Source organism: Embiotoca jacksoni, unplaced genomic scaffold, assembly GCF_022577435.1.
Source record: "Embiotoca jacksoni isolate LCO1_2020_lvr unplaced genomic scaffold, fEmbJac1.0.p SCAF_49, whole genome shotgun sequence".
NCBI lineage: Eukaryota > Metazoa > Chordata > Actinopteri > Embiotocidae > Embiotoca > Embiotoca jacksoni.
In genome coordinates this window covers 1,067,201-1,094,127 of record NW_027185402.1, presented here as the reverse complement: position 1 = coordinate 1,094,127, position 26,927 = coordinate 1,067,201, and the positions used below count along the sequence as shown (strand labels likewise).

At 46.0% G+C, this 26,927-nt stretch overlaps 1 protein-coding gene across 1 annotated transcript in view; it reads right to left on the bottom strand.

Annotated features, from left to right (window-relative positions):
• Positions 1–5,102: 5,102 nt before the first annotated feature.
• ppargc1a (peroxisome proliferator-activated receptor gamma, coactivator 1 alpha) overlaps positions 5,103–26,927 on the bottom strand; it is a 258,307-nt gene continuing 236,482 nt past the window's right edge. The window contains 17 exon segments of the mRNA XM_069170255.1: positions 5,103–5,557; positions 7,948–8,099; positions 8,434–8,555; positions 10,474–10,594; positions 11,586–11,678; positions 13,796–14,984; positions 18,505–18,578; positions 18,808–18,853; positions 19,763–19,916; positions 19,918–20,505; positions 20,507–20,551; positions 20,553–20,612; positions 20,614–20,892; positions 20,894–21,139; positions 22,294–22,419; positions 23,507–23,608; positions 23,610–23,702. Of these exon segments, the coding sequence (XP_069026356.1) occupies positions 5,454–5,557; positions 7,948–8,099; positions 8,434–8,555; positions 10,474–10,594; positions 11,586–11,678; positions 13,796–14,984; positions 18,505–18,578; positions 18,808–18,853; positions 19,763–19,916; positions 19,918–20,505; positions 20,507–20,551; positions 20,553–20,612; positions 20,614–20,892; positions 20,894–21,139; positions 22,294–22,419; positions 23,507–23,608; positions 23,610–23,702 (3,594 nt within the window). The 3' untranslated portion in view covers positions 5,103–5,453.

Sequence of the window (26,927 nt, the reverse complement as noted above, 5' to 3'; positions counted from 1 at the left end):
GGAAATGTTTGTTTTTCTGATGATCAAATTAGAACCAATGGGTCACGTGACTGCTACGAGAGAACGCGCCACAGGCCATGTGACTGCGCCAATCTTTCCCAGTTTGTACATGCAATCTGATTGGAACAACAGCCTCTCGCCTGCAGCGGTTCCAGTCATGATATCGTGATGTTTCAAAATGTAACTTATACTTCCAGCCCTGGCAAAGTCTTGTTGGTTTTGCTCCACTTGGCCACTCCAGCAGCACCGACGTCTACTGCCTGGCAATATATTAATAGCACACACTCAGCTTATATTAAACCCTCCATATAGAAAAGGTTACAAGACGGACAGGGAGAAAGAGTGCAAGAGACAGGGACAAAAGGAAAAGTGGAGTTTGGGGGGAATTGAGCAAAGAGAAACCTTTAAGGAACACCAGAGCCAAGAACTCAGCGACACAGCACAACATCCTGGCGTCACTTCTTTGATGTTATTTTGTCATTGCCACCAGCTCCCTAATCCCATGTCTTTGGCACACTTTATTCTTGTAGTTATTCTATCTGCCAGCCTTTTAGTCAGAGATAATCAGTGTCAGCTAACTTTAATTAGTGCGATCGAATCTGTGATAAATGTTGCTTCAATGTCAGTTTTGTCAATTCATACAGAAGGGGGAAATTTGCGCTATCGATACATTTGGTGCAAGGCTGAGAATTAAAAGAAGAGTTCTTGATAGTAAATTACCAGTCGGATTGCTCATGTTCCACCCCACAGGCTTTAATTAACTAGTCTCAGGTAGTCGAATCTTATTATCAAAGGCTGCTTATTCTCACAGCCTGACTTGCTTACATGATTCTGAGACAGGCGAGAACATGAGAAAACATACAGTAGAGGGAGAATGTCCTCACAGAGGAGCTGCCGAGATGGTGCAGGGTTTTCATTTTCAAGTCTCCGACTCGGCCAGCAAAACAACAAACCTTTTACACTTTCTTGTCACATGGCCGAAAACAAAAGGCCGTATAGTAAAGTGCCATTTTCAGGATTTCAACAGCAGCCGCGGCAAGATGCCAAAAAAAAAATACGGAGCAGCACAACTCAGCGGCAACATCTCAGTGTTTGTCCCAGAGAGCCCAGCCCCATCAAAACCCATTATCTCCGAGGCTACCACTTACTTCCAACTGGAGTAGAGATAGCTGCTTATCTGCTGGTTAATAATAAAAAAGACACATAACAGATAAAATAAAAAAAATAAAAAAGCCATCCTATCGTGATGGAAAGAGAGAGGTGGGGGAAAGAAAAAAAAAAAGGCCGACAGGGAGCAGAGAGATTTCCAGGGACAGTTTCATTCTGTGGAAAGGGCAAGCAGAAGGAGACCTCCCGCTGTAATGCGGCAGCCAAGCCGAAATGAAAGCCAGCCGCTCTCTTCTCCGGGGCTAAACAGCGGCCTTAATAAAAAACACAATCAGACCCCCAACCTTAAAGTTTAATGCACATTCTTCCCATATTTCTCTTTGCACCAGTAGAAAAAGGACATCGTGGAAGCTCCTGGTGTGATCCCAGCTCCCAGGCTTCAATCTATGTGTGTGTGTGTGTGTGTGTGTGTGTGTGTGTGTGTGTGTGTGTGTGTGTGCGTGTAAGAAAAAAAAAAAGGGGGTTGTTATAGTCATAATGAAGCCCCATTGAATATCAAGCACACCATCAACTCACTATAGCTCTCCATCGCGTTAATGAAATTGTTCCCCCTAACTTTTTAATTAACTTGCATACTCGTGGTGTGGAGTCAAGTTGTGGACACAGACAAAGACTACAGTGTTCTCTCCCAGGTGATGTGAATTTCAAAGAGGGAAGCTGCTCTGAATTAAGCCGAGTTTCTTTATTAGGAGGAGAAACTTCAGAGAGACAGATGTGCTGAGGATGGGCTTGTGTCATTGTCTCCTGCGTCAGTCGGCTTTCATTTAACACTTTGATATATAAGCACAGGGGGGGAGGGATGATGAATTTATTGGGAATCCACGTTTACAGCATGCATTGTTTTCGTAACTTTCAAATCTCCCATTTAAAAAAAACAACAACCCAAAACTTCAAGGATGCCTCCTTGATAGTAATCAGAGAGAGCACAAATCATAATCATTCCTCAGTGCTGAGTGAAAGTGGTACAACGGGGCTTGATGAAGGGGACATTCATCACAAGGCGAGGAAGATAATGGGCGAGCCACCAAAAAGAAAGATTTTTTTTTTTTTTTTTCAAACACATTTCCCTTTATTGGCATGGTGAGGCTGATGAGAATTGCACATAAAAAATAAAATTCACAAGAAAGTCGTACAATAGGTAGAACCACAAAGGCATTGGTAAGGACTTGGCAGAAGGCAACGTGGATAGGACACAAACAGGTAACAACCCAGAACGAGCCCCCCTTCCCCCTCCCCCCGACGTGCACACACACGCGCACACACACACACACACACACACACACACACACACACACACACACACACACACACACACACACACACACACACACACACACACACACACACACACACACACACACCTGCCTAAAATCACAAACTCTCACAAACATACGTACATTTGCCGATAAACATATTGTCCTTCCAAAAGAAACATGATTACCCAACAAACGTTTAAGCAGTGGCAGAGTCCTCAGTAGGTCATATTATTAAAAAGTCTGCCACAGTTGAAATTTGAACCAGAAGGTCTTATAATATATTGCTACTCTAGGCAATTTACAAAGCATTTTTTTTATTACAATGATTAAAGCCACATCTATCAAATGGGACACGACACCATTACCCAAACGCTATACAGACAGCAAAAAAGTAAAACAATGTCTTAAAACACAGGTAAAGGGCTTTTTTTTTTTTTTTTTTTTCTTTTTTTTTTTGGTATCCTTCCCTCGACCAATTTTTGCCTCTTTGCATCATGAAAATTTGCCGTTTCTTGTCTCCACAGTCAAATTCCATGAGAGGAAGCCTGTGATCAGCAAAGCTTTTATACAAAAGATTTTTCCTTCCTGTGATGGAAGCTGGTTCTCTCATTACTTGGCTCACGCTCGAAACGGGATATTAATTGAACCAGAAACCGCAAGGTTACCTTTTATGTCATGTCGACGGCGCTGTGATATCTGGACTGTGAGTGTATGGGGTGGGTGGGTGTGTGTGTGTGTGTGTGTGTGTGTGTGGAGGAGGTAGAAGGGTGTAGGTGTGGGGGGGTTTGGTGATGGAAAAGTGGTGCGGCATGCGATACGTTTTTCGAGTAGTTTTTCTCGAGGCTTATAGAATGTCATTTAAAATCTGCCAGTCGAGACAGGCTGAGCGGCAGATATCCAAAGTAGTGCACACTGTACCGACTGTCATCCTGTAATAGCCATGCACTACACAACAAACAGTTTCAACTCGACACGTTTTTTTTTGTTTTTTGTTTTTTTTTACACACAGGGTGGAGTTCAAGAATCAGTCACGTTTGCACAGATGTCACAAGGTAATGCGTGCATCACGATCACATAGACGCAGTTTACATCTTTAAAGGGACAGAGCGGGTGGGGAGTGGGGACATTCAAGTGTTTACCGCACAGGGTCGTGTCATGGCGATGAGATACAGGAATGAAGTCATCCTAACTACCAGCGACTGGGTAATGGGTCAAGTCCAAAAATCACACAACAATAAGAGCTAAAATACAACTCTGAAAAATAATTTATTGCTTTTTATATAGTTTTTTCTTTCATTTATATTATTATCATTATCATTATTAATCATCTTGTAATTATTGTGAATATTATTAGTAGTATATATATATTTTGTACATCAAATACAAGATCTTTAAAAAATTCAGGAAAAGGAAATTGTAAACTTTTGTTTGGCATTCACATAATCAAGCGTGAGTGGAGCGATGACAACATGTCGTCTGTTTACAGTGGTACAACTAAATTCCTGCAAAATCATTTTATTGCTTCATGTTCTGTATTTGGACGAGAACAAAACAAAATAAAAATGACTATGTGCTGCAGATCTGAGAGTGGAGACAAATTACTGAAAGGATGGGGGGGGTAACTGCTGGACTGATTAGCTGAATGTTTTTGATTGTTTCGGAAAGGCATAGAAGGTAATATTATCCCCACCAAACCATTTATTGTACACCCTGTCTAGTGATTGCAAGTTAAATAACACAAATCGAAGGACAGAACATAAATAGCAAATAAATTCCATGAGGTACGCCATGTAAAATGGAGCCCATAAATATTTTTGATTCAAAAATAAATAGATAAATATGTGTTTGTACTGATTGAAAAGATTTGAATGCAGTTTTCTCTCTCACTGAAGGTAATCAAACAAGAACCGTACAAAGCAATGAAATCAAACTGAGGTGTATATATATACATATAGATATATATGTATATGTATATATATATATAGATATATATATACTGATTGCTTCGGAAATAATCAATAAAAAAAATGGGGTAACTTCTTTTTTACAATCATGAAAAACACGTTAAAAATGCATTTTACACTGGTTGTATAAGCAAAAACACTGATTGAGAAACTTTATAAACAGAGAAAACTATACATGGCTGACTGTTTTTCCCCCAACAAAATAACTTAAAAAAAGACATTTGTTCACATGCTCCCTCAAAATGAGCAATCGGACACATCTTTTTTTCTTTTTTTTTTTTACAATCATATCATGTCTTCTAAACATCATGTAGGTGTACAATATGCTTTACAGTATTGTAATTACTACAGATCGACATTCTGAATTAAGAAATTTTCTCCGCATTTTAAAAAAGGCTGCGTTTTACAGTGCATAGCTGTAACAAATAAAGAACTTCCATATGTACAGAAAATAAAAATATTCCTTTTTATAGTATTTGTAAATACAGGGCTACATTTCTCCTTTAAAATGTAGACAACAATGTTACCTTGAGAATTTTACCTCCAAGATGCAATTCCCTATACTCTTTGTTTGTCATGTAACACCGGATCCAAACACCAGATTTCCAAGAAAAAAAAAAAAAAAAAAAAAAAAAATCAACAGCAAAAAAGAAACAAATCTGGCTGAACAAGCTGCATGTTTTCACCCCCAAAAGAACCGTGGGTATTGTAGTGCTTGGGAAAAAAAAAAAAAAACGTGAAAGTTTTTTTTTTTTTTTTCTTCTTCTTCTTCTTTCACCGATGGTTGTACAGCAGTAGAGTGCACTGAACCTGTGCACTATTTTCTGAGGGTTCACTGGCTTTCCCAGAATGCAACGTCTCTGCCCCAGCTCTTCAGCAGCTATGTTCATGTAAACTTTATTTTTGATATATTCATTTATATTGATATAGGTCTATAGACTTATTCTTATATACTCTATGACAGAGAGTAAAACTTCTGGTAGTCTCGTCATCAAAGGAGCGAGAAAACAACAGTGAGGTATGAGAAGTCCCTCTTTGTGACAGACAGCAGGTGCCACTGAACTGGTTACCTTCTCAGGCTGCGCTGGGCCTCCCTCAGCAAGCTGTCAAAATCCATGGAGTCGTACTTGCTTTTTGTGGAGGCTGGATCAAAGTCGTCCGAATGGGAGTCTGTAAAGAGGCAGGTAGAAGTGTGGTTAGTGTTGAGCGGAGCAGTACGTCTTTGAAAACGCACATAAAACAAAAGGTTCACCTCTGTATTCTCGGAGGACTTTCTGGTCAGAGTCACATAATGCTCTGCCTTTTACACTGCTATTGCTCGGTCATGCGGAGCTGCAGTGTTAATCGCTTAGTTTCTATGCTGCTCAGCTTGAAAGTTTTCAGATGTTTCGAAAAAAAAAAGGAACTTTTTCATCTTTGGTGCGACAGTAAGTGCAAGTTGAACCAAATTCAAAATGAAAAGGTGACAAAAATCACAGTTTAGTGCACAACTCACATCTGTGTGATGTGCTGTATATGTATGTCCTGGGTTGGACTGAAAGGTACGGTTTCATGGCAGGTTACGATAAATAATTGAAACATTTCTCAATCCATCTCCGCATGTTTCCGTAGCAACCTGCCACAGAATTCAGACAGTGAGGGGAGAATAAAGTGCTTTTTTTTTTTTTTTAACACACTGAGGTAACGGATATGAAACTGCATCCTTCTGTCTGTCCATCTCTCACAGGGCTTGTTTTTCTTGATCAACCTGATAATACATAAAGAGTATCTTATCTGTGCCAGCAGACAGCTTCACAAATGGGGCCCCCAAAGGGCTCAGCAGCGCACTCCGAGAGCTTTGAGAAATGGGAATGACCATGGCAGCTTGGAGACGCCAGTCGTGATCTAATGCAATGGCCGAGGGCTGGATTGTGTCAGACTGCACACCTTGAAGGATGAAAAATACCCAGGTGCTCTACTTAAAACTAATGGACAGTGTCTCTGAAAAAAAAAAAAAAAAAAAGACAAGAGGATGGGAGGAGGTTTGGATACCACACTATTAAAAGATTCTGCCTTCCTCTCAATCTCTTCATCCTCCGCTATCAATATGAGGACGACCAAAATAGCCCGTTCCTGACAAAGAGGCGGTCGAATGAAGGCCTTTCCATGTCAGTAGACTGATTAGTCAATCTCGGCATAATGTCTACCTCAAGGCTTTCGGATTAGCAACTGTTTCTCTGTGTCATGTACTCCTTTAAAAGGCTTCGAGCATGTGCTTTGAAATTGTCTAGTAACTGCTTCATTTATTGAGAAAAGTGCTCCTTTTCTCTGGCGTGACCCTTCGGCCCCCTTGTTGCGCTGATTTTTTTTTACATTTCTGACCTCATATTGCCGCTAAAACGCGAGAGTCAATACCCATCTTACATGTTGTCTTCGAATGAAAGAGAGGATCTTTTGTGGCAGTGCAGTACTTAAAATAATGGGGGCATGTCTCACTTCGGTTTCAATCCGCCTCCTGAATTGTCACCATCGTTATTATTGTGCATCTAAAAAGAGGAGAAGAATGCACATTTACTCTTTATATGTCAGAAGCGGGGCATCGTGCCAGAAGAAAAAGCCTTGATTTCACTGATAGCGTGCATTATTTATCAAATGCGCCATTCAACCTTCTGCTGTTTCCATTCCAGTCCAAATTTCGGTATCTGACCAATGCAGAGGCGATGCATGTTTACACGAAGGAACCTCTTGCAGGTATGCCGAGGCAGGTAGTGAGGCTCCTCGAGCGGCCCCTCCCTCTCTGTAAATGACCGGCCCCTACGTGCCACGTCCAGGTTCTACCTTCGTCGCAGCACCACAACAGCTGGCAACAGATGGACTCCAATTCTACAGGGAGGGAGGGGTTGCTGGGGCTTAACCTTGCTCCCACCTTCCTCTTCATCCCCTGCTCTCTTTTCTTCTCGTCTTTCTTCCAGCGCGTCTTTCTCCTCGTAATTTCATCTCCACTCCTGCCTCTTCTTATTCACGCTCTTAAAGTGATTCCCCACACACACACACACACACACACACACACAAACACACACACACACATCCATATATATACATCTCCAACCAGCACATGAAACCACACCGGCTGCGCAAATGCTCTTAAAGTGCTATCTTTCCCAATGCCTTGCTTTTCATATCAACAAAGTAGAAACAAGCATCCCGTGTCCACATGAGTAATGGAGTCTGCCTCGTTTCCTCTAAGATACCACAGCTACAAGCAGGGAGGAAATGGAGCTCTATTCTCGGCGTGTTCACAGGCTGACCTGCGAACTCTCTTTGCCCTCCTGAGCCTCTAATGCCCGGTGGACGCATTCAGGGCTGGAAGACTTGTTATCAGCACAGAGATGGGGATGTTTTGATCTGGAAGCATCACTCAAGGCTTTGTTGTTGTTGTTGTTGTTGTCTTACCCCTCCCCCCCCCCCCCCCCCCCCCACTAATTTTCTTTCCCCCTCTTTTCACTGACAGTCTTCCAACCACGCAAATACACTGCATGACTGCAGGGGGCTGATGGAGGAAGCAACAAAGCCGCACTTACCCAAGTCTGTGTAATGTGATTTGCAGAACTGCTTTTGTCCGCCAAAGCACAGCTCGAACTGAGGCTCGTTTGACCTGCGTAAGGTGTGTCCGTTCTCAAGGGCGGCAAAGGCGTCACAAGTGTAGCGGTACGTGATGAAGCCAAAATTGTCCCTGGTCAGGAATAGAAAACGACACGTCAGTTTGTTGTTGCTGCAGGGGCAACAATGACTGAACTTGTCTTCGATGACGATCATGCTATTTATATGCAAAAGTGAATCGATAAAAGTGTGTCTTTGGGGGCTCTGGATGCCGACAAGTAGATGAATCGGGAGACACTCCTGAGACCTCCGAATTTGAGCTTGTGTCACCCGCCTCTGCTCCAAGTTCAGTCGTTACAGCTTTTCATCCAACACATGAAGTCAAGTGTGAATGCTTGAATAAATGTCTCCTCCACTGAAGCCGTGTCGATGCACACACATGCACAGAAGAATCCCAGGGGCCTTACCCATCGTCCCTCAAGTTCACTGCACATTCTTCTATTTCGCCAAAGACTTCAAAGCGGCGCTTCAACTCTGTCCGTGTGCAGTCGGACCTCAGTCGCCCCACGTACACCACCCGTCTCTCCTCCTGCTCGTTAAGAGGGAAGACAGACCAGGGGAAAGAGATTAAAAGGGGGAGTCTGTTTTTCCTCCCTCCACCCTCCACCCCCCCCTACCCCCCACCCCACCTCTCTTTCTTCACCGAGCTCTAATGAATTGGTCTTGATCACTCCTGTGGATACTGCCGCTGACTTCGGGCCCCTTTGCCTTTGTCCCTCTCCCACCGCCTGTCTGTTGTGGTTCCTCTCTTGATTGGTTCAGCTTGCTTCCTCTTATCTGATTGAGATGCCGTTTGGAAGCGCCTTCAATCTGCCTTGGCACCACAATTCCTCTTTCTCTCCGCAACTCATCAACCAGAGGCAGAGTGATTTTTATCAAATGATGCCATGTCTTTAAGTTTGGGGCCCGCTTCCTCTTTTGTGAAGTCTAAAAATAAAGCTGTGGGCTGACTTCAGCGACACATCTTTCTTTCTCTCCAGCTCGGGAGTCAATCTCACGATACGACTTGGCACGGAAGTGAGAGGTCTGTTAATGTTATAAGGATATTCATATCTAAGAGAAAGGGAGCAGTGAAGAGCAGCAGCATTGAGCCACGGGGCAAAAAAACCACAGGTTTTCCTTGAACCTCGGAGGACGTGGGGGGGTCATCGTGGAATAATTTAGGAACAAACTGTGCCACGCTGCAATTATAGCTTTTGAGTAGTTTAATTGCGTCTGCTAATCATATAATACAGCAGAGGCCTGCGGCTACAATGCATCACGAGTATTATTTATTTATTCATTCATTTACGTGCCATTACTGGGGCGAGTCCATTGAGGCCTGTTGAGATTTTGAACGCTGTCTTGAGGGGAGTAGTAACATCTACGGAAATCAGCTGCCTGGTGCTAAACTCAAAGTTCACTTTTGCCCATTTGACTTATAGCTGAGAAAAATACAAATTAACCACAGATGACTGTTTTGTGCTTTTTTCTTTCCGCTCTTTACTGCTTACTTTGGAGACAAAGAAGTATCTGCTGAATTAGTGGTTTTAGTTGCTGACAGCTGATAAATAGGTGGTCTTTTTTTTGATGGCACCCTGAGGGCTGCCTTTGTGTGTGTGTGTGTGTGTGTGTGTGTGTGTGTGTGCGTGTGCGTGTGTGTGTGTGTGTGTGCGTGTGTGTGTGTGTGTGTGTGTGTGCGTGTGTGTGTGTGTTTGTTTTTTTTAGGCAAAAAACAGAGCAAGCGAGAGAGAGACAGACAGACACACGGATATTCTTTCACATCCCAGGCCTCCCCAAACCTTGTTTGACAGCTTGAGCTTTAGCGCTCGTAATTGTTTGTCTCTCCGTCTCTGAAAATGTATGCATGCCAAGCCACGTTTGCAACACTGCATCATTTAATGTGTGCTTTATCGACGGGTGGTCGCGGCGTCACCCCGCTGGAAACCTGAGTCATTTCACACTGAGACAAGTAGAGAGGAGATAAGGGAGAAACGCGATATTCACTGAATCAGGCTGAATTTTGAAACGGATACAGGGAAAGAGAAATATCTGAGCCGAATCAGTGGCCATTCCCCCTCCCTCCCTTCTTGCTCTCCTCGTTTCTGTTTTCCACTGTTTTAACGTTTTACCCCTGTGGTGTGATTAATAAGAGTCGACAGTGTTTCCAGACGACCGAGACGTTAAAAATACACAACCCAGAGATAAAGAGGAAGGGCCTGTCGCCTGAATCATTCAGGAACTCACTTTGTATGTGTTCTCTCAGCAGAGAGACGCTGTGGCACATGGCACTGGGCTGGAGGCTGTCTCATCCCAAGCAATCTGTGTGTGTCTGTGGGAGGCTTTCTGTGTGTTTGCCATAGCGGTGATTACATGTGGTCTTTTATCACGGTCGGCGCGGGAAGACGGCATCAACAAATAAAATGAAATAAACAGGGCGATAGAGGAAATAGTGTCAGTTGACTCACTATTGCTTTTTGCCTTTGCCTCTCTCTCTGCTCGGCCCTTTCGAACTCCCGCTTCTCGTAGTCCCGCTGGTACTCCTCCCTCTTCAGCCTCTCGTGCTGGTACTCCTCATAGCTGTCATACCTGTGGAGGAGAGGAGACACATGACGTCGCTGTCCCACCTCCGTCCCCTGAAATTCACCCTCCCTGTTGACGCTTCCGCGGAACAATAGCCAGGAGTGGTCCCGTGTTTTCTCACTACTGATGGGTTGCAAAAGAAAGGGAGACGGGCGTGTTAATAAGATGTCTCTTCGCCGTTGCTGTGGCGACGAGGCCCCACGGGAAAGGCCCGCGGGGGAGTGCCGGCGAGCAGCGCGGTCGGGGAGCCAGGCAGCTGCAACTGTCAGCACAACTTCACATGTCATTACTTTCTGCTTAGTTAGGGCTTCATCAAGAAGGAAAGTGCAACCCCCCCCCCCCCCATCCCCCCCCCCCCCCCCCCGACCAGTACGAGACGTGTCCGTTAAGTTTTCGACTGATGAGCGACTCTCGGGCTTGTCGGGTGTCATTAGGCACGTGGGTGCCAAATCAGCTCGGAGCGCCGGGGATGGTGTCAGCCTCCCTCGCGCTGTCTTTCTGCACCGTGCCAGTGCTTCTCTGCATATGAAACGGTCCCCCTCCGCAGCGGCTCATGGAAAACTACAGAGGCACTAAGTTGAATAAGCGTCATTATACAGCTGGGAGCGTCAACTCACGAGTTCAGTGTGACTGCGCGACAGTCGGATTTTCTTTTGTCACTAATCCAATAAAACACGATCAATTAAACATATTTGCCCTGAATGTTTGTCACGGGGCCCCCATGTGGACGGGGCGCCGCAGAACTCTTGCTTTGAAAAAAAGAATCACGGAGATATCAAAACAATTTCTGAGTGGTGACAGGAAGAACTTCTCGTCGACGCCGACTGCTAAAATGTTTTTTTTTTTTTTTTTTTCTTTCAACCATCCTTGCGCGCACACCGTCACGCCGCCTTGAAGACTTTTGTCGGGCTGCTGCTAAGAATAAGAATTTGTCCTAACCTGAAGGTTAATAACACATAACAAATAGTAGGTTAAATAATGAACTTAAAACAAGCACCTTGGCCTGCGGCTGAGAGGAGATCGAGACTGAGGGTGGGGGCTCTTGTGAGTCCGGGAACGAAAAGCATTCAAATCTGTGTTGTGACGAGACCTAAGGGGAAAAACAACAAAACATCAAAATGTTATTTCCGCAAACGCACAGAAATGCTGTTCACCTCTTACATAAGCAAATATCACACTGTTGACAGCTGCAAACGTGTGACACCTTGTTTAATTAGTTTTGTCTTTGAGAAACAAATGAACTTTTCCGATTCAGATTGTCAGAAACTGGGTTAACTCCACATGAAAGTCGTGTGTATTCTCCTAATCTGAACACATGGCCAGACGGTGAACATGATATGTTGCGGAACTTTATTACACGGCTGAGGCTGCATGTACGGTACATGCACCTGCTATCTATGTTGTATGAAGAGGTGGTCAATAGTTTCGGCCCTAGTGGCCTGACTGTGGAGCTTGTACCCCTCCGCTCCTCGAGCTGACTCTTGATGCTTAATTATTGAAGTGCTGCTGAAGGAGGAAGACCTGAATAATGGAAGGAGAAGTTTGGGAAACTCAGTGAAGCAAAGGAACGCCAGTTTGGAAAGGTCGGGGATCGTATGCGTTTTGAGAATGATTTCTGCTGAAATTCTGTTTATCTTTTCTTGCATGAAAATATAACAGGCTTCCTGCTCTGACACTTTCAAACTTCAACCCCTATCCGGTATTTTTAGAGAGCTTGTCAGCGTCAGATTGTGATCGAATGCCTTGAGACTATTACTGTATAATTTGCGAGCAAGTTGGTGGAGGAGAGTAAAGAACGGGGATAAAGTGATTCTATGGGCTCTACGGAGCAAACTGACCTTTCAGTAATCATGCAAACAAACCGAGTCACTGCAGGGGAGCCACTCAATAAACGACTACTGACAAACTGAATTTATTCTCATCCTTCTCAGTAACTACACTTTGCCTCTGTTCTTCAATGAAAAACAAAACAAAACAAAACAAAACAATAGAGATCCCCTCAGCTCTGATCAAAGGGAAGCATGGGAAATGTAGTTCTCACAGAGAGCTATGATAATAGGAGTCTTTTTTTGAGAGGGGTTTGGAGACTACATTCCCACAGACTGGATTTGGCTTTCATCTCTGGGGATGTAAAAGAGGAGGGTTTGCCACTCAGTAAAAACAACAGCTGCCGCTTAAAACAATAGCCCCGGCATCAAACGGAAAATGGGAGCATGCAAGGGAGCGAGCGAGGAGGGGGTGAGTGTTAGAAAGACATTCAAATAAAACTCCCTGCCCAGAGATGAAAACTCATACTGTTCAAAAGTCCAGTGCCTCTGGCACCTTTCATGTTTTTTTGTTTTTTTTTTGTGTTCTTTTTTTGTCCATTGTGTGTTGGTTTTGGGAGACTGCATCACTCAGCCAATCTTTTTTTTTTTTACCCTCTGTCAGTCCAGATCTAACTTTCACCTGTTTTAATCGAGCGATTTGGTCCGTATAATAACTGCAGACACTGCGGTGAGAATCCATTCCCACATCCAGAGAAAGGACCCATGCTTGGGCTCAAATTACGGTCTCTCAGAACTAGTTTTTAGGATGTGCTGTCGGAAGACGTCGGAAATCACTTGTGTTTACAGCCGCTCTGAATGGCCACACCAGGGGGAGATTTGAAAGATGGCTCTCAGGCTCTCACTTCTCACATTTCACTCAGGGAAAGAGGGAATGTGGGGGGGGGGGGGGAATGGGGTGATACTGTTTAAAAAAGGGGGACGGTTATCAGACAAGAAAGGTGTGAAGTGGACGTGAAAGTCAGATCATCGGTTTCTGAGAATTACAGATGTTAGCAACCCAGAAACCTCCTTTCCGATGCAGATGTAGGAGGGGAGGGGGTTTCTGAGTCTATACAACCATCCGACATGCCATTTGGACAGACCATAAATCCCGCTTAAGAGTCTCTCGGGTCTACCCTGTCTGACATCAGCTCTGACGACTGATCAGGCCTGTTTTATACTGCTAAGCTCGACCCCCTGCCAGCTCCAAGTCCTGTTTAAACGGCCTGCCTGGGGAGCAGCCAAGGTTCAGCCAAAAGTAGTAGATGGTGTGTGTGTGTGGTGTGTGTGTGTGTGTGTGTGTGTGTGTGTGTGTGTGTGTGTGTAGGTTTGTGTGTATATCTGTGTGTGTGCGTGCGTGTGTGTGTGTGTGTGTGTGTGAGAGGAAGAGATAACTTACCAGGAGGAGGGGCGTCTGTCGGGTGAGCTGGAGAGGGAGCGCCTACGGTATCGCGAGGAGGAGCTGCGGGAGCCCGAGTGGGAACGAGAGCGGGAGCGGGATCCGCTGCTGGTCCAGCAGAAGGGTCTGCTGGGCGACAGGAGGAGGGAGGACGGTGGGGAGACGGAGCCTCGTGAAGGGGAGCAGCTGGATGGTGGGGAACAGGAGGGAGAGCAGGGGGCGCAGTCAAAAAGTAGGTCCAGAGGGGTGCCCTCCCATGGATAGAGGAAGCGGCTCTCGCGGCCCTCGCCCAGCTCGAGCTCATCGTGGAAGGGCAGGAAGCCCGGGTCCTCTCCCCCCTCAAGGGACTGAGGGGCTGGAGCCTTGTTCGGTTTGCTGCTTGGTTCTCTCTCCTGGCCACCCTGGCTGTAGAGGGCTTTTAAGGGGTGGCCAAAGTGCTTGTTGAGTTCTGCTCTGATGTCGTGGTCACACAGGAGCTTGCGGCTGGTGGCAGAAAGATGTTGTTGGTCCCTGTCGGTATTGGCCTCTTGTGAGGGGATCTGAGCGGTTTGTGGAAGGGTCTGCTCCCCTATCCCCTCGACCCGGCCTGTTTCTCCGTCCACGGAGAGAAAATTCTGCTGCTTAGCCAAAGGACCGGGTGAAGCTGATGACGGAGAACAAGAAGATGATGATGAGGATGGTGGCATGGCTGAGTCCTTACATTCGACATGCCTGTTCTCCACTTTGCCTGCAGTAGGCATGGGAGCAGCAGTGGCACCTGAGGTGAATGTCTTTTCCACAGCTGTCGTCATGGTAACAGTGGCTGTGCCCCCATCCTTCTTAGTGCTAGCTGATGCCTGGCAATAGTCATGGTCGCTGTAGCCGCGGGGCGTGGCCCGCTTGTTGTTGCCAGTGCTGCGATGCTCCTCAAGGCCGCCCCCCACAGCGCACTGAGTGACGGAGTAAGGGAGGGTGGTGGACGCTTTGCTCAGCTGGGCATAAAGCTCAGTCTGTTCGGGACCCTTCCTGGTGGGGCCCCCGCCTGAGGCACCTGGGGCCGGAGCCAGAGCGCCGGGGCCCGACTCACTCAGCCTGGCTCTTTTGCATGTCAAGGCCGAGGAGGAACATGAAGACAACTTGGTTTTGAGAGATGCTTTGAAAGGATTCTCTTGACTGGCTTTGTGTGGGGGCGTGGTAGGTGGTGTCAGACCTGCACAGGGAGGGGGGAGGGGGGGAGGAGGAGGAGGAGGAGACAGAGGTTGGGTGGGGGTGATAAAATGGAAATAGAATCATAACGCAAAACTCCCCAAGTACACCCCCCCCCTTCCTCCCCCCCACCCATCCATCTATAAACTCCCAGGTCAGTTTATGGACAGTGGACGCAGATACATGCCTGATTAAAATATTCACTTTCACTTGGTCTAATCCTGATCTCTATTTTATTGCAATCTTGACAGATTAATGTAATGCTTGGTGTAACTTAATATGGTGCTGCTGTAATACGGATGACTTGCCATTCTCTTCCTCTCTGACCTTGAAAAGATCCCTTTCCACAAAAAAAAAAAAAAAAAAGAAAAAAAAAAAAAAAAAAAAAAAAAAGAAAACATAACACATAACCCCGTGGAGGACAAATGTAATGCATCTAATGAAAAAAAAAAAAAAATCAAAAAAAAAAATCAAAGTACATGTATATCTCTACCTGCATCACACAAGCGTCTGCGCTGGACAGCGGCCAATTCATCGGAATAAAACCGGAGACCGTTTTTTTTTTTTTTGTTTTTTTTTATCGGTCTGAAAAAACAATCATGACGCCATGCATGTTTCGAATATTATACAGCACCATCTGCATTTTCAGTGCAACAATAAAGGAAGATGTACTTAATGTACAAGTCAGCGTGCCTGGTGATGATGCCGTGCCGAGATGGCTGCTATGTCATAGGAAGTACTGGCGAATGGTTGACATTCTTCTCAGATGACATGTCCCTACTGCTCGTGCCCCCCGTTCCCCCCATCTCTTCCCTCGCCTCCTACAGATTTACAACCAGACAGATGGCAGTTATATGGGAAGTCCTGAGATGAGCCCACTTTATAGCATTGTTAATGCACTCACACAAACAGCCGCCGCCATTACTCTCATTCTCCCCCTTTCCTCCTCCTCTTTAGTCTTTCTTTTCTAGTTTAGTCTCGTATTCGACCCTTTTTCTGCCGTCTTCCCCCAGATCAATCTTTGTTCCTCCCTCTCTGTCGCTCTGCATCTCTTCCCGTTTCTGTCTAGCGCAGAACAAATGTGCCCCCCCCCCCACCTCACCCCCCCTCACACACGGGCCTGCACGTCGCTAACAGGCACTTTGAAACACCTACGTTCGCCCCTCTTCTTTGCCATTCTTATAATGCACATCATTCCTCCCTTGCCGGTTGAACTGCACCAAATGACAGCTATTAGTATCAAATCCGGTGTTAGAATATGCACGGGCGAGACAGCTCGGCAAAGAGAGCGCGGGATAAATGTGCAAGTTTCTGAAACGACTTGCTGTGTTTGGGATGCCTGATCCACAGCTTATGATCCTCCTTATTATGTGAATGTGTCCTTTTCTCCCCTCTTTCTCTTCCTTCTCTCACTTCTGATAGTCTTATAGACATATATATATGCATTATGCCAATTAAATGAGCTTTGAAAAGGAGACAGCAGAGAGGAGAGAGAGTGAATGCCACACAATGCCTGAAGAACTTCTGTTTCCCCAATGAAGCGCCATCTGTCCAAAACAATGTGCGCATGGGGTCATAAACTAGGAGCCATTAACAATGGGGGTGAAATAAATCAGAATTAGATAAATATGTGCCTCTCAGTCAAACCTGCCAGTGATGGATGATCTGCAGACACAAACACCAATAATGCAGACACCGGAGAGAATACGATGGAACGATGAGAGCGGGGCAGAGAGAAAGAGGAGGGTTTTATAATCTTTTTTTTTTTCTCGTCCAGCTGTAAATTGCGAGGAGACCTCGGAGCGAATAACAACTCCGGGCTTAAAGAGTTGATCCGGCAGTAAGCTATGCAAATAGCAACACACAGACCACCTCTGTGTCATGAGATACAGTAATTAAAGACAACACAGCAGCACAGGGTAAATCTATTAGCTTGGCAGAGATTAGGCCTGAACAGTCAGATCCCAGGGGGGGCCTCACTGCCTTTTGTAGCCTTTACCGTACCTCTGTGAGAAGGGTCAAGAAAACATGCAGACAAACACTCCAAACATTACTGGTATATTTACTATTAAATGCATGCACAGGTCCTGAACATTTGATTTATCTTTCTTTGAAACACTAGCCGCTACTACTACAACTCATCATCATAAAGGCATAAAATAATCTGTTACTGGCAACGATTCATGGAAAATTCCATCCGTTCCTAGTCGACCTGCATTGAAGGTGGAAAGTGGAACCGCCCACCTGGCTAACTTCCATCTAATTATCAGTAACACCACCATTATCTCTATTATAGTGGAATGTTACTCGAAATCTGCAAAGGACATGTAACTCCAAACTAAAAGCTTTACACCGCCACTTACTGGGATCTATATCCATCTGTGTCATACGGCATGAGACTCCAGAGCTAATCTCCAAGTAGGAGAGGGGCTCAGTAACCCTGAGCTTTCCGGACTAATGACTCTCTTGCTAATATTCGGTCCTGAATTTGCACGAGATGTTGAAGTCAGGTGAAGGGCTTACGGCTGCAGCGGAACAGAACGGACGCCCAGATTTGGCCACAAGTCAACAGACTGGCCCGCGTGCAGTAAAAAAGGAAGAAATATTAAACTGTGCTCGATTGCCCCGGAGATTAAGGAGCACTGTTCTTTTGCCTCTTTAGGTCCTGGCGGGCGTCCCCTTTGACCCTGACAGCTTATCTATCAAAAGGGTTAAACGGCACTTCAGCCAAAGTCAGAAGGACGCAGCGATGCCTCTGGGGTTGTAAGGCAGAAGGTGCAGGGGGGGCGCTGACGTGAGGTTTGGACGAGGATCATTTCCCTGCTGGTAAATGAATACCCAGAGAAGCCTCGTTCAGAGGCTAAAGGGCAGCCATTTTGGTTGTATCGACCTTAAATGATTAATCTCAATAAAATGTGGGGTGATTACTAACATAATTTGCATAAAGGGAGAGAAGGAGATGACGTTCTCTTCACTTTTGTCTTGCAATTACATTACGTGTATGGCAGTTTTATAATTTAATTTAAAACAAAAAAGAATGATGTGACTATAATGCAGAAATATCCCCACACTGGCCCCACGTATTTCAATAAATTGATCAAATTGCCTGTACTTGAAGAAAAGATCACAGCCAAAACTAAATTACACAACACAACCAATTATTTCATTAACTGAATGAATTAATTCCAATATCCCCGTGATGTGGCTCGGTAAACTGTTGGTCAGAGAGCATTAGCATCTGATAGAGGAAAGGCATATATTAACTCTTCAGTAACAAAGGAGAGGGCGGGGGGGGGGGGGGGGGGGGGGGGGATGGGAGGGCTCACTAATAAACCCCCCGAAGAGATTGGAAAGCCTAATCAATACTCAGGCACATAAAAGTGGTCTCCCATGCCTTCACCTTGAACTCTGAACTGTGATGGAACTATCAAGAGTTAACCCATCGCTAGCTCCGACAGGCACGTGAGGATTAGTAGTTTTGTAATAATTACATGTATTTGAAATAGTCCGAGAAGTGGGCTTACCTGGGGTTCCAGCAATCTCCACACTTAATGTGCGTTCAATGGTTTTGTTCTCAAACGGTGATCCCTTGTGGTCACTGGGAAGACATAAAAAAAATGGGTACAACATTTTATGTCTCAGGTGACAGCAAAACTAAAAGCTTTTGTGATCTAAGAAATGGAAATGAGTGACATAAATGCCTCGACTTGGATTGTAGTCTATATAGTTTGCTTTGGCTTTGTCTTTCTCTGTAGTTTGATGCTACTTTTTTTTTTTGTTGTTGTTGTTGTTGCCTACAATAATGTGGAAAAACTTCTCACACTTACTTTGGAGACTCTGGGGTCAAAGGAAGTGGCAAGGTGGTTGGTTTGGCTGCAGAACACAAAGGAGCATGGGTAATTATTGACCTAGTTATAACACTCATGGCAGAAGAGAACAGGTCCACATTCTGCAACAATTAATCTCAAATTGGCTCAACAAGTGCAATTATTATTACAAAAACACCCATCCCTGGTTAGAAAGTCTTTCTATGGACACTATGGTACAAAGCAGATCTTTTAGGTTGACCCCATTTTAAACAAATTTATTCTCTGAGGATAGACTGTTCACTTTGTGAGGCAGGATGAAGTGATGGTACGTGTTTCACAGGTGTCTAGACACAAGACAGACCGCGCTCAAGACAACAAAGAGATCAAAAAATGGAATAAGGACATACAGAGACGATGCCACAAACAAGACACATGACAGTGGGGTGAGCCCCTGCCTAGACAATAAAAGTCATAATCGCATGCACCAACAGCAGAGGAGGGGAAAAAAAAAAAAAGAAGGAAGAAAGGAGAGTCAAGGAAGCTTGTGCAGTTGCCCGAGGCTCTGGCCGACTTGTGCTCCAGCTAAGAGAATGTGGCTTTTAGTAGCACAACGCTAAAGAGCAGCACCTGGGCTCTGAGTCTAAATGTACATATTCAGCACACTCAGCTCAATCAGCCAAAGATGGTTCAAGGTTCGACTTTGTGAATACAAGATGTACAGTAGCAAGACAAGGCTCGCCCCTTTTCCCACCTCCTCCTTTTTTTAGCAATTTAAAAGAATGCCTCTGGGACTAGCAAAAAGCATTGGCGAGCAGGCTGTTTGCCGTCATTGTGGTTTATTCCCTCAGAATGACAGTTAGATTCAAATTAGAGTAGGAGTTAGTTGTGAAATCAAACTGGGAAGTGGTTAGAGCAGGAGAGGGAGAAGAGAGAGCAGAGATAAGGCCAGTGGGGGGGATGCAATCATGATTACCTAACAACGGGTGGCCCTGGTCATCGGGGTGCTCGCTGAGTGCCTGTCTGTGTGGGTGCCCTTTCCCTTGTATGATGCAGGGAGGGTTGGGCTCTGCAATGCTAGTATCTGGGATGAGTGGGCTTGGTGGGCCCTGTGGGAGCACCGCTGCGGGGGCTGCCCATGACATGGTCATCATCATCATCAACACCATCATCATCAGCATTATTATCATCATCATGGTCAACATCCTCCCCATAGGCCCCCTGGTTTGGCCACCCCAGCTCTAGTCCAAAGCCCAAGTCTACCCCTGGATCGGGTTGGCTGACCCAGCTCTCTAGGTCTAAGGCGAGAGGTGACAGCAGGGGCCCTGAGTCGGGCTCTATAGCCTGACTTACTTCCTGGTTTCTATGATCAGTGGTCCCTCTAGGCTCCTCCTCTTTTACCCTAGAAACAGCCTGGGCCGGGATCTCAGACCTCTTACCTGCTAATTTGCTCTTAGTGCTACGTACAGGGCTAATCTGAGGTGGGAGCAGGTGTCGATATCGAGCGGGCCTCCGTTTGGAGGTGAGCAGCTGGCTAAGCAAAGGGTGCCCCGGCTTCTCATCTAGTTTCTTTATAGTCACTGTGATGTGTCTATGCGATGCGCGGCTGGCACCGCTACTGCTGCTGCGGCCTTGCCTGCCAAAGCCCTCACTAGCCTGAGTGGCGCCTGCAGCCTCTCGGCAATGCTCACAGCTGTGACTCACCTCTCGGGGAGGGAGGGGAATAAGAATGCATATACCTAATAAACCTAGCGGCGGCCAGGCGGGCCCACATCGCCTGGCGGCCTTCCTTCTTCACTGGGCGGCCCGTGCTCCAGTTTGGGGCGGGGCATGGCCGCAGGTGGAGGTTCTGTGGCCGACAGGGATAGAAGCACCCTCCGACTCCTCAACCCCGTCATCGTGACTGCAACGCTGCCACTTCCCAGCCCCAACACCAGCCATACTACACCCGCCTGCAGCCCGGCTCTCACCTCGCTGGTGATGCTGCTGCGGCGGGCGGGCGGCGGGCTGCGGCTGCTGCTGCTGCTGTTGCTGCTGCTGCTGAGATGGCACAGCTGACTTCTTCTTGGAGGTGGTAGAAGAGGAGGAGGAAGAGGTGGAGGAGAGGGGAGGAGAACGAGGAGGTGGATGACGAGGACGGTGAAGAGGACGAGGAAGAGGCACCGAGACCCAGGCCACTCTTGTCCCTGCTACTGGCACCCCCCCAGGCGCTCTTGGCTTCACTGGCTTTGGCGTGGAGCAGGATGTCATCGGTGGCTGTTAGGTATTTCAGCAGCTCAGTGCAAGGCCGCCTCACCGGGCGATTCTGTTGGCTGGAGCCCCCTCTTGCTTTGCCGTTCCAGGGGTTCTCCGTCTGTGCAGAAAAAGAATGGGAAAAGAAAGGAAATTAATTAGGTTGGCTTGAATAAAAAAGTTTTGCTCACTGTTGTGAGTGTAGTGCAGGCGATCCATTTGTGAGAAATGTTAAATTCTTTATTTGGCACAAAAATAAAAGCGGACAGAGACAGGGCCACGGAGATGCTAAAAGAGTGACTCAAAGAGCCTGAGCGCAGTAGTTGCCCAACTGTCTGGGAGGCGATGGTGGGAGTGCCGTCCGCCCATCATCTTAATTGCGTGGCCCCCCGAGCACCACCGCGCCACTCTGTACGCACACCATTTCCTCCGGGAGTCCTCATTTACTCTGCTCCAGAAATGGATGACTCAAAGGCACAGTATGAAAATAGACTCTGTGAGGAAGGTTGACGCACTGTATGTGCAAACATAGTACGCGGAGCACACACAAATCTGTCTGTGTTGTGCTTACCACACCGAATGATCAGACACAGACGCTTTTCACATTCAGTGGGTTTTAAGTATGAGGTAAAGCAGAACAAATAGACAGTACAAATATTTTTCCCCAAACGAGAGCAAACGATCATGTGCTGTACAGTATGCTGTGTATGCCACTGAACATATATGTCCCTTTCTGACTTCACACGTTTTATTTATTCAAATTCACAAACCTGATACTCATACTGACTGACTGAAAAGGAAATGTTCACCCCACCCCTTATAGAAAATAAACTCCATCTAATGAGAACATCAAGCCTGATATTTTGATCTTGTCGTCTCAAGGCATCAATCTCGCCACAAGAACGCCTGTCGCTGTTTTTTTTTTTTTCTTCTCCTTCAACAGGCACCATACCAAGGCGGATAAGTGGTGGAGCTAATGAGACAACGGTGCCGATGCCTCGCCTGGAAAGCCCAACAGCAATCAGCCTGTTTTCATTACGAGATGGCCCCCTGGGATAGTAGACTGCTCGAGCAGTAGTCTAACATCTTCTAAAGGCGGCCACCAAAACAAGAAAAATGTGAGGAGGGAGGAAGGGAGGGAGAGTCAAGAAACGAGACAGAGCAAGAACAGAGGGAGAGAGATAAACAAACGCCAACAAAAAAAAGTGTGTGTACAGGAGTGAAATAAGCAGCAAGGCACTCCATGTATTTGTGTGTGTGTGTGTGTGTCCCTACCTTGACGACGGCAGGTGGTGGTCTGATCCGGTGGTTGCTGCTGGCTGCATGGTTCTGTGCCTTGCCACCTGTGTATTGATTATAGCTGAGCTGGGAGTTTGCGGGTGCCAGAAGGAGCTTCTTCAGCTGCGAACGGACCCCAGACAGAACCAGGAAAAGGTAGGAGAAGGAGGAGGGGAAGTGAGCATGAGTTATGCAAATGACCATTTACTTTTAATAAGACAGCCTGTGTTTTATAAATGAACAATCAGAGGAGACCAATATTGCAGTTAAGTTATTTAAAGGATTAGATACTTTTTAAGCGGTTTATAGAACCTGACATGATGAGTCCCGCGCAGGTGTTTTTGTGTACACACAAGCAGGCTTCTCTAATGTGATTGAATAAACACACTCAGGCATGTGGCTAAAGGTCAGCTGGAAAGGACCGGCATGGAATAAAATGGACTATAACCGAACATAACATAACATTTTCAGATAAAGCCCTTAAAGCTAGAGAAATACCCAGATGGTCATGCGTAAAAAAAACATATAGCACAAAGGTAAGGTGACGTCTCACTGAGAGGCCTTTTTTTTTTTTTTTCCAGCACCGGGGGATTATTTGGGACCCACTGAGAGTCGGCGAGATGAGATGGATTTCTGTTCTCTCTTACTGTCATTATGTTCCGGCTTGATTTTCAGGGGCCTGCGGCACTGTGTCAACCATACTTGGACCCCACCACAGTGTTCATATCATTGAATCATCATATCTATTTAAAGAATTTCCCTTTGGGGATCGATAAAGTAAGTAAGTAAGTAAGTAAGTAAGTAAGTAAGTAAGTAAGTAAGTAAGTATCTATCTATCTATCTATCTATCTATCTATCTATCTATCTATCTTGAATTGGCGCCACAATAGCACTGTTATGTAATTAGCACTGAGCAGCAAGCACATTGATCTATTCCGTTTCCCTCCCTCATCCTCCCTGCATCTGCACGTCTGCATGCTCCTACTGCACATGCAGAGAACACATTGTGGCAAATATGGAGTGCGACTCGGGCCTGGCCAGACACAGAAGTCTTGTGAGACACATGACCACTCTTGGTGCCCAGTCTTGGCCCAGTCTTATCTGGTGCCTGCCATGGACTGGCAAAGAAGCAACAGTGTGCAGAGGGTTGGAGGTCATGTCTTGGTGTGGTGGTGGTGGGAGCTGAAGGAGGAGGAGCTAATGATCTTACCAAGGAAGGCTCCTCGGGCTCCGGGGTGCGTGGTGAGCCGTCAGGAGAGGAGGGACAGCTCTGGTCACTGGCATTGGTCACGTCCCCATCTGCCAGGGCCCGCAAATGAAGGCAATCCGTCCTCATCCACTGGGATGCTGTCCAGGGTCTCTGTAAGCACTGCCAGCAAGTTGGCCTCATTTTCTTCATCTATCTTCTTAGGAGGGGGGAAAGGGGGAAGACAGAGACGACAAAAAAAAAAACAAAAAAAAAAAACAGAGAGACAGGAAAAATAGGACATTTTAGTCAGGAGAAGTTGCATCTCTTTTTTTCTGTCAGGGAAGTAAAGGTGGTGGGCGGCTGCATGCAGGCTTTCATTGTTAATATGGTGGGAAGATTTTTCTCCATTTTTTTTTTTTTTTTTTTTTGCAGCAGCAGAGCTCAGTCTTCTGGCAGCCTTTTAAAAAACAAAATTCTCCTCATGTGCATGTGAGTCAAGCCTGTCACTCATATTTTAAGCTCAGCTTACTGGACCAAAATAATATCTCCCCTAAGAAACCCATTACCAGGGCTGACAAGTAGCAAGCATCTAGGGAGGACAGGGATGGGTTGGGGTGGGTTAGTCGTATAGATGGTGGAGGAAGGAAACAATGGGCAGAAGTTTGACTCCCCTCTCTCTTCACCCACAGAATTGGGAGACGATTGGATTCCCAACAAGATGTTTGCAAGCAATCCTAAAATAAGGAGAAGTACGACCCACTAATGCTAAATAAATGTGATAAATTTATAGTGCTGGCATGGCAGCTGATGTTCACAACAGGCGGGAAGTTACCATCAACATTTCATGATAAATAAAGCTTGTTCTTGCCACTCAGCTCCGCTTTGATGTACCAGAGGAGTTGTGTGCTTGCTGCAGCTGGCTGTTTAATGGCTGAGATTATAAGTGTGTGTGTGAGAAATAAGGAGGCAGAGAGATGAATACATGAAGATGGATAGAGAGAAGGTGATCGAGAGCTTGCCACCTCTTGATATGAGAGGTTTACCGGAGGTAATAACTGCGCGTGTATGGAGGGAAAAAAACAAACAGGAAAAGAGAGAACGTATATCAGCAGATATTGAGAGTGAGAGGAAGCTTGCGTTGACAACTGACAACAGGATGTGCAAGTTCCAGGGCCATGAAGCCCAGGGGACTTTAAAGACAGCGGAGAGATAAACAGTTTTTCACCCTGGGACGTTCTGTGGCCAGCCCAAACAAGAACAAATCCCTTTATGCACACGGCAGGATTATCATCGCTCGGCGATGGTGTGTGGCCATCGTGATGCCGCGGGTGGAGTGGGGTGGGGGGTGGAGGTGTGGAGGTGTGTGTGTATGTGGGGGGGGGGCACCTCTCAGATACCAGCACCATACCTCACAGGACCACATGGCCCCCTCACTTGTTTCTGTCTACCCCGCTGATTTTACACACCTTTCCTGGAGACGACACTTTTGGAGAAGCTTTGGATTTACCAATGAGATAGCGGCCATTTTAATGCTTTCCCCCTCCAATTTTAATTTATAGATGACACAGATATCTTGGACGTTCAGCTAGCTGGCTACCAGCGAGGGAAAAACCACCCCCCCCCCCCCCCCCCCCCCCCCCGTTAATCTGATGCTCATTGAGTAGATTTTCTCCTAACAACATGAACACTCAGTCATTATTAAAAAAATGATAAAGGGGACATATTTCACAGAGATAACACGACGCAGACCGGGGCCATGCCGCACTGCCAAGCAAATGCCTTGCAGGAAATTGCTCTGTATGAGGTGGCATGCTGTTTAATTACTTGCGAGGAGCTTCAAAATCCACTGTGCTGGAACCCCCGTGCTATTGAAACGCTCACCGTTTTCCAGCATCCCAAGTTATTACCTGAGCACTAAGCGGGTAGGTATTAACTGCTGATAAAGCTGGAGCCTTGGCTTAGCCTAAACATACATCCGAGCATAAGAAATTGAAATTTAGGATCATTTCAGATTATTACAAATGAGTCTTTAATGAGCCAGCCATCTGTTTAGGTCCATACTCATCAACCATCCAATCAACGCTCTATTTAGGTGTTGCTTTATTCACCTCTCCTCTCCCCTTTAAACCTATAAATCTAGATTCTGTAGAAATTGCAGGGTATGCCACTGTGTGATGCCAGTTACATTAAAAGTTGAGAGGGCCGTGGAAGCTTCGTTATGTCATGGTTTGGAGAGGATTGGGAAATTTCTGTGGCTGCGGCTGGCTCCAATGTAGTGATTTCAATCCTGTTTCAAAAACCTCCACCAATTGGCAAAATCCCGCAGGCACACTGTATCCCCAAAGATAACCCAGAAGGGACTCTCATATTCTGAAAGAGACACTTGTAAAACCCTGAGTCGTGACGATCGTGCAGCAGCCGCTGCTGCTGTGACTCTAGTGGAGGCACTCATAGGCCAAGTGGGGATTTGAGAAACTGGGGTAAAGAGCAAACCTCAGTGATCGTTTTTTTTTTACTCCGGAGAGAGAATGATCTAAAAACCTCCCGTCCAGGAGGGCAAGCGTTTCCGTGCCAGTTCGAGGACCGCACCTCACACAGTTTCTGCACCAAAGTCAATCTACTATCAATAAGTCACTTGTATATTTATAAACAAAATCTGTATGTGGGTGGACTTCAGGAGCGATGGCACCCAAAGGGGGTGACACCAGGATGACCTGGCAACCTGCTGACGGCCATGTCCACTTATATTGATTACTACAGCAGCTGCTGAGAGGAAAAGAGGACAGGAAGAACAAAGAGAGAGGAGAAAAATTGTCTCGGCGGGAGCACTTTCTCGCCCATCCCGTTTAATGGACCTCACCGAATTAAAGAGATCTTAACAATCCTGGGCTAATTGTGGGATCACAATATATTAACCCCGCTCCAATTCTAAAGGGTGCCATTTTGCGGCAGTTTTATTCCAAATGCTTCAATTAGCCATAAAACATGCTGGCAAGTGCTGGCAGAGCTTCTGTCCCCCCTCCTTCACCCCAGCTTCCCCACATCGGAGAAAAGAAAGCCAACTCCAGTTGTTCATTATTAGGTGAGGCCCTTTTGTTATCAGGCAGGCTGTCTTTGAGATTGTCCTTGCCTTTAACTCTTTTTCATTGAGTTTTACAGCTCGGCATTGTGTTCCAGGAGATACTATTCATACAGCCAATAACGGGAGGTGAGGGTGCTGTTTTAAACAAACACCCACTTCTGAACACGGGGGCCAAATAGCCAAATTAAATCTGCTAATTGCTTCTCAAGGATTCCCAACTCCTGAGCAAATTTGCCAGGGATAAAAAATTTAAACGAGCTTTTCGGGGGCAATGCATCATTTACATGTTAAAAGGAAGGAAATGTGTTGTGAAAAGTGCCATAATGATAGACTTGATCAGTGAATAACACCAAGATGAAG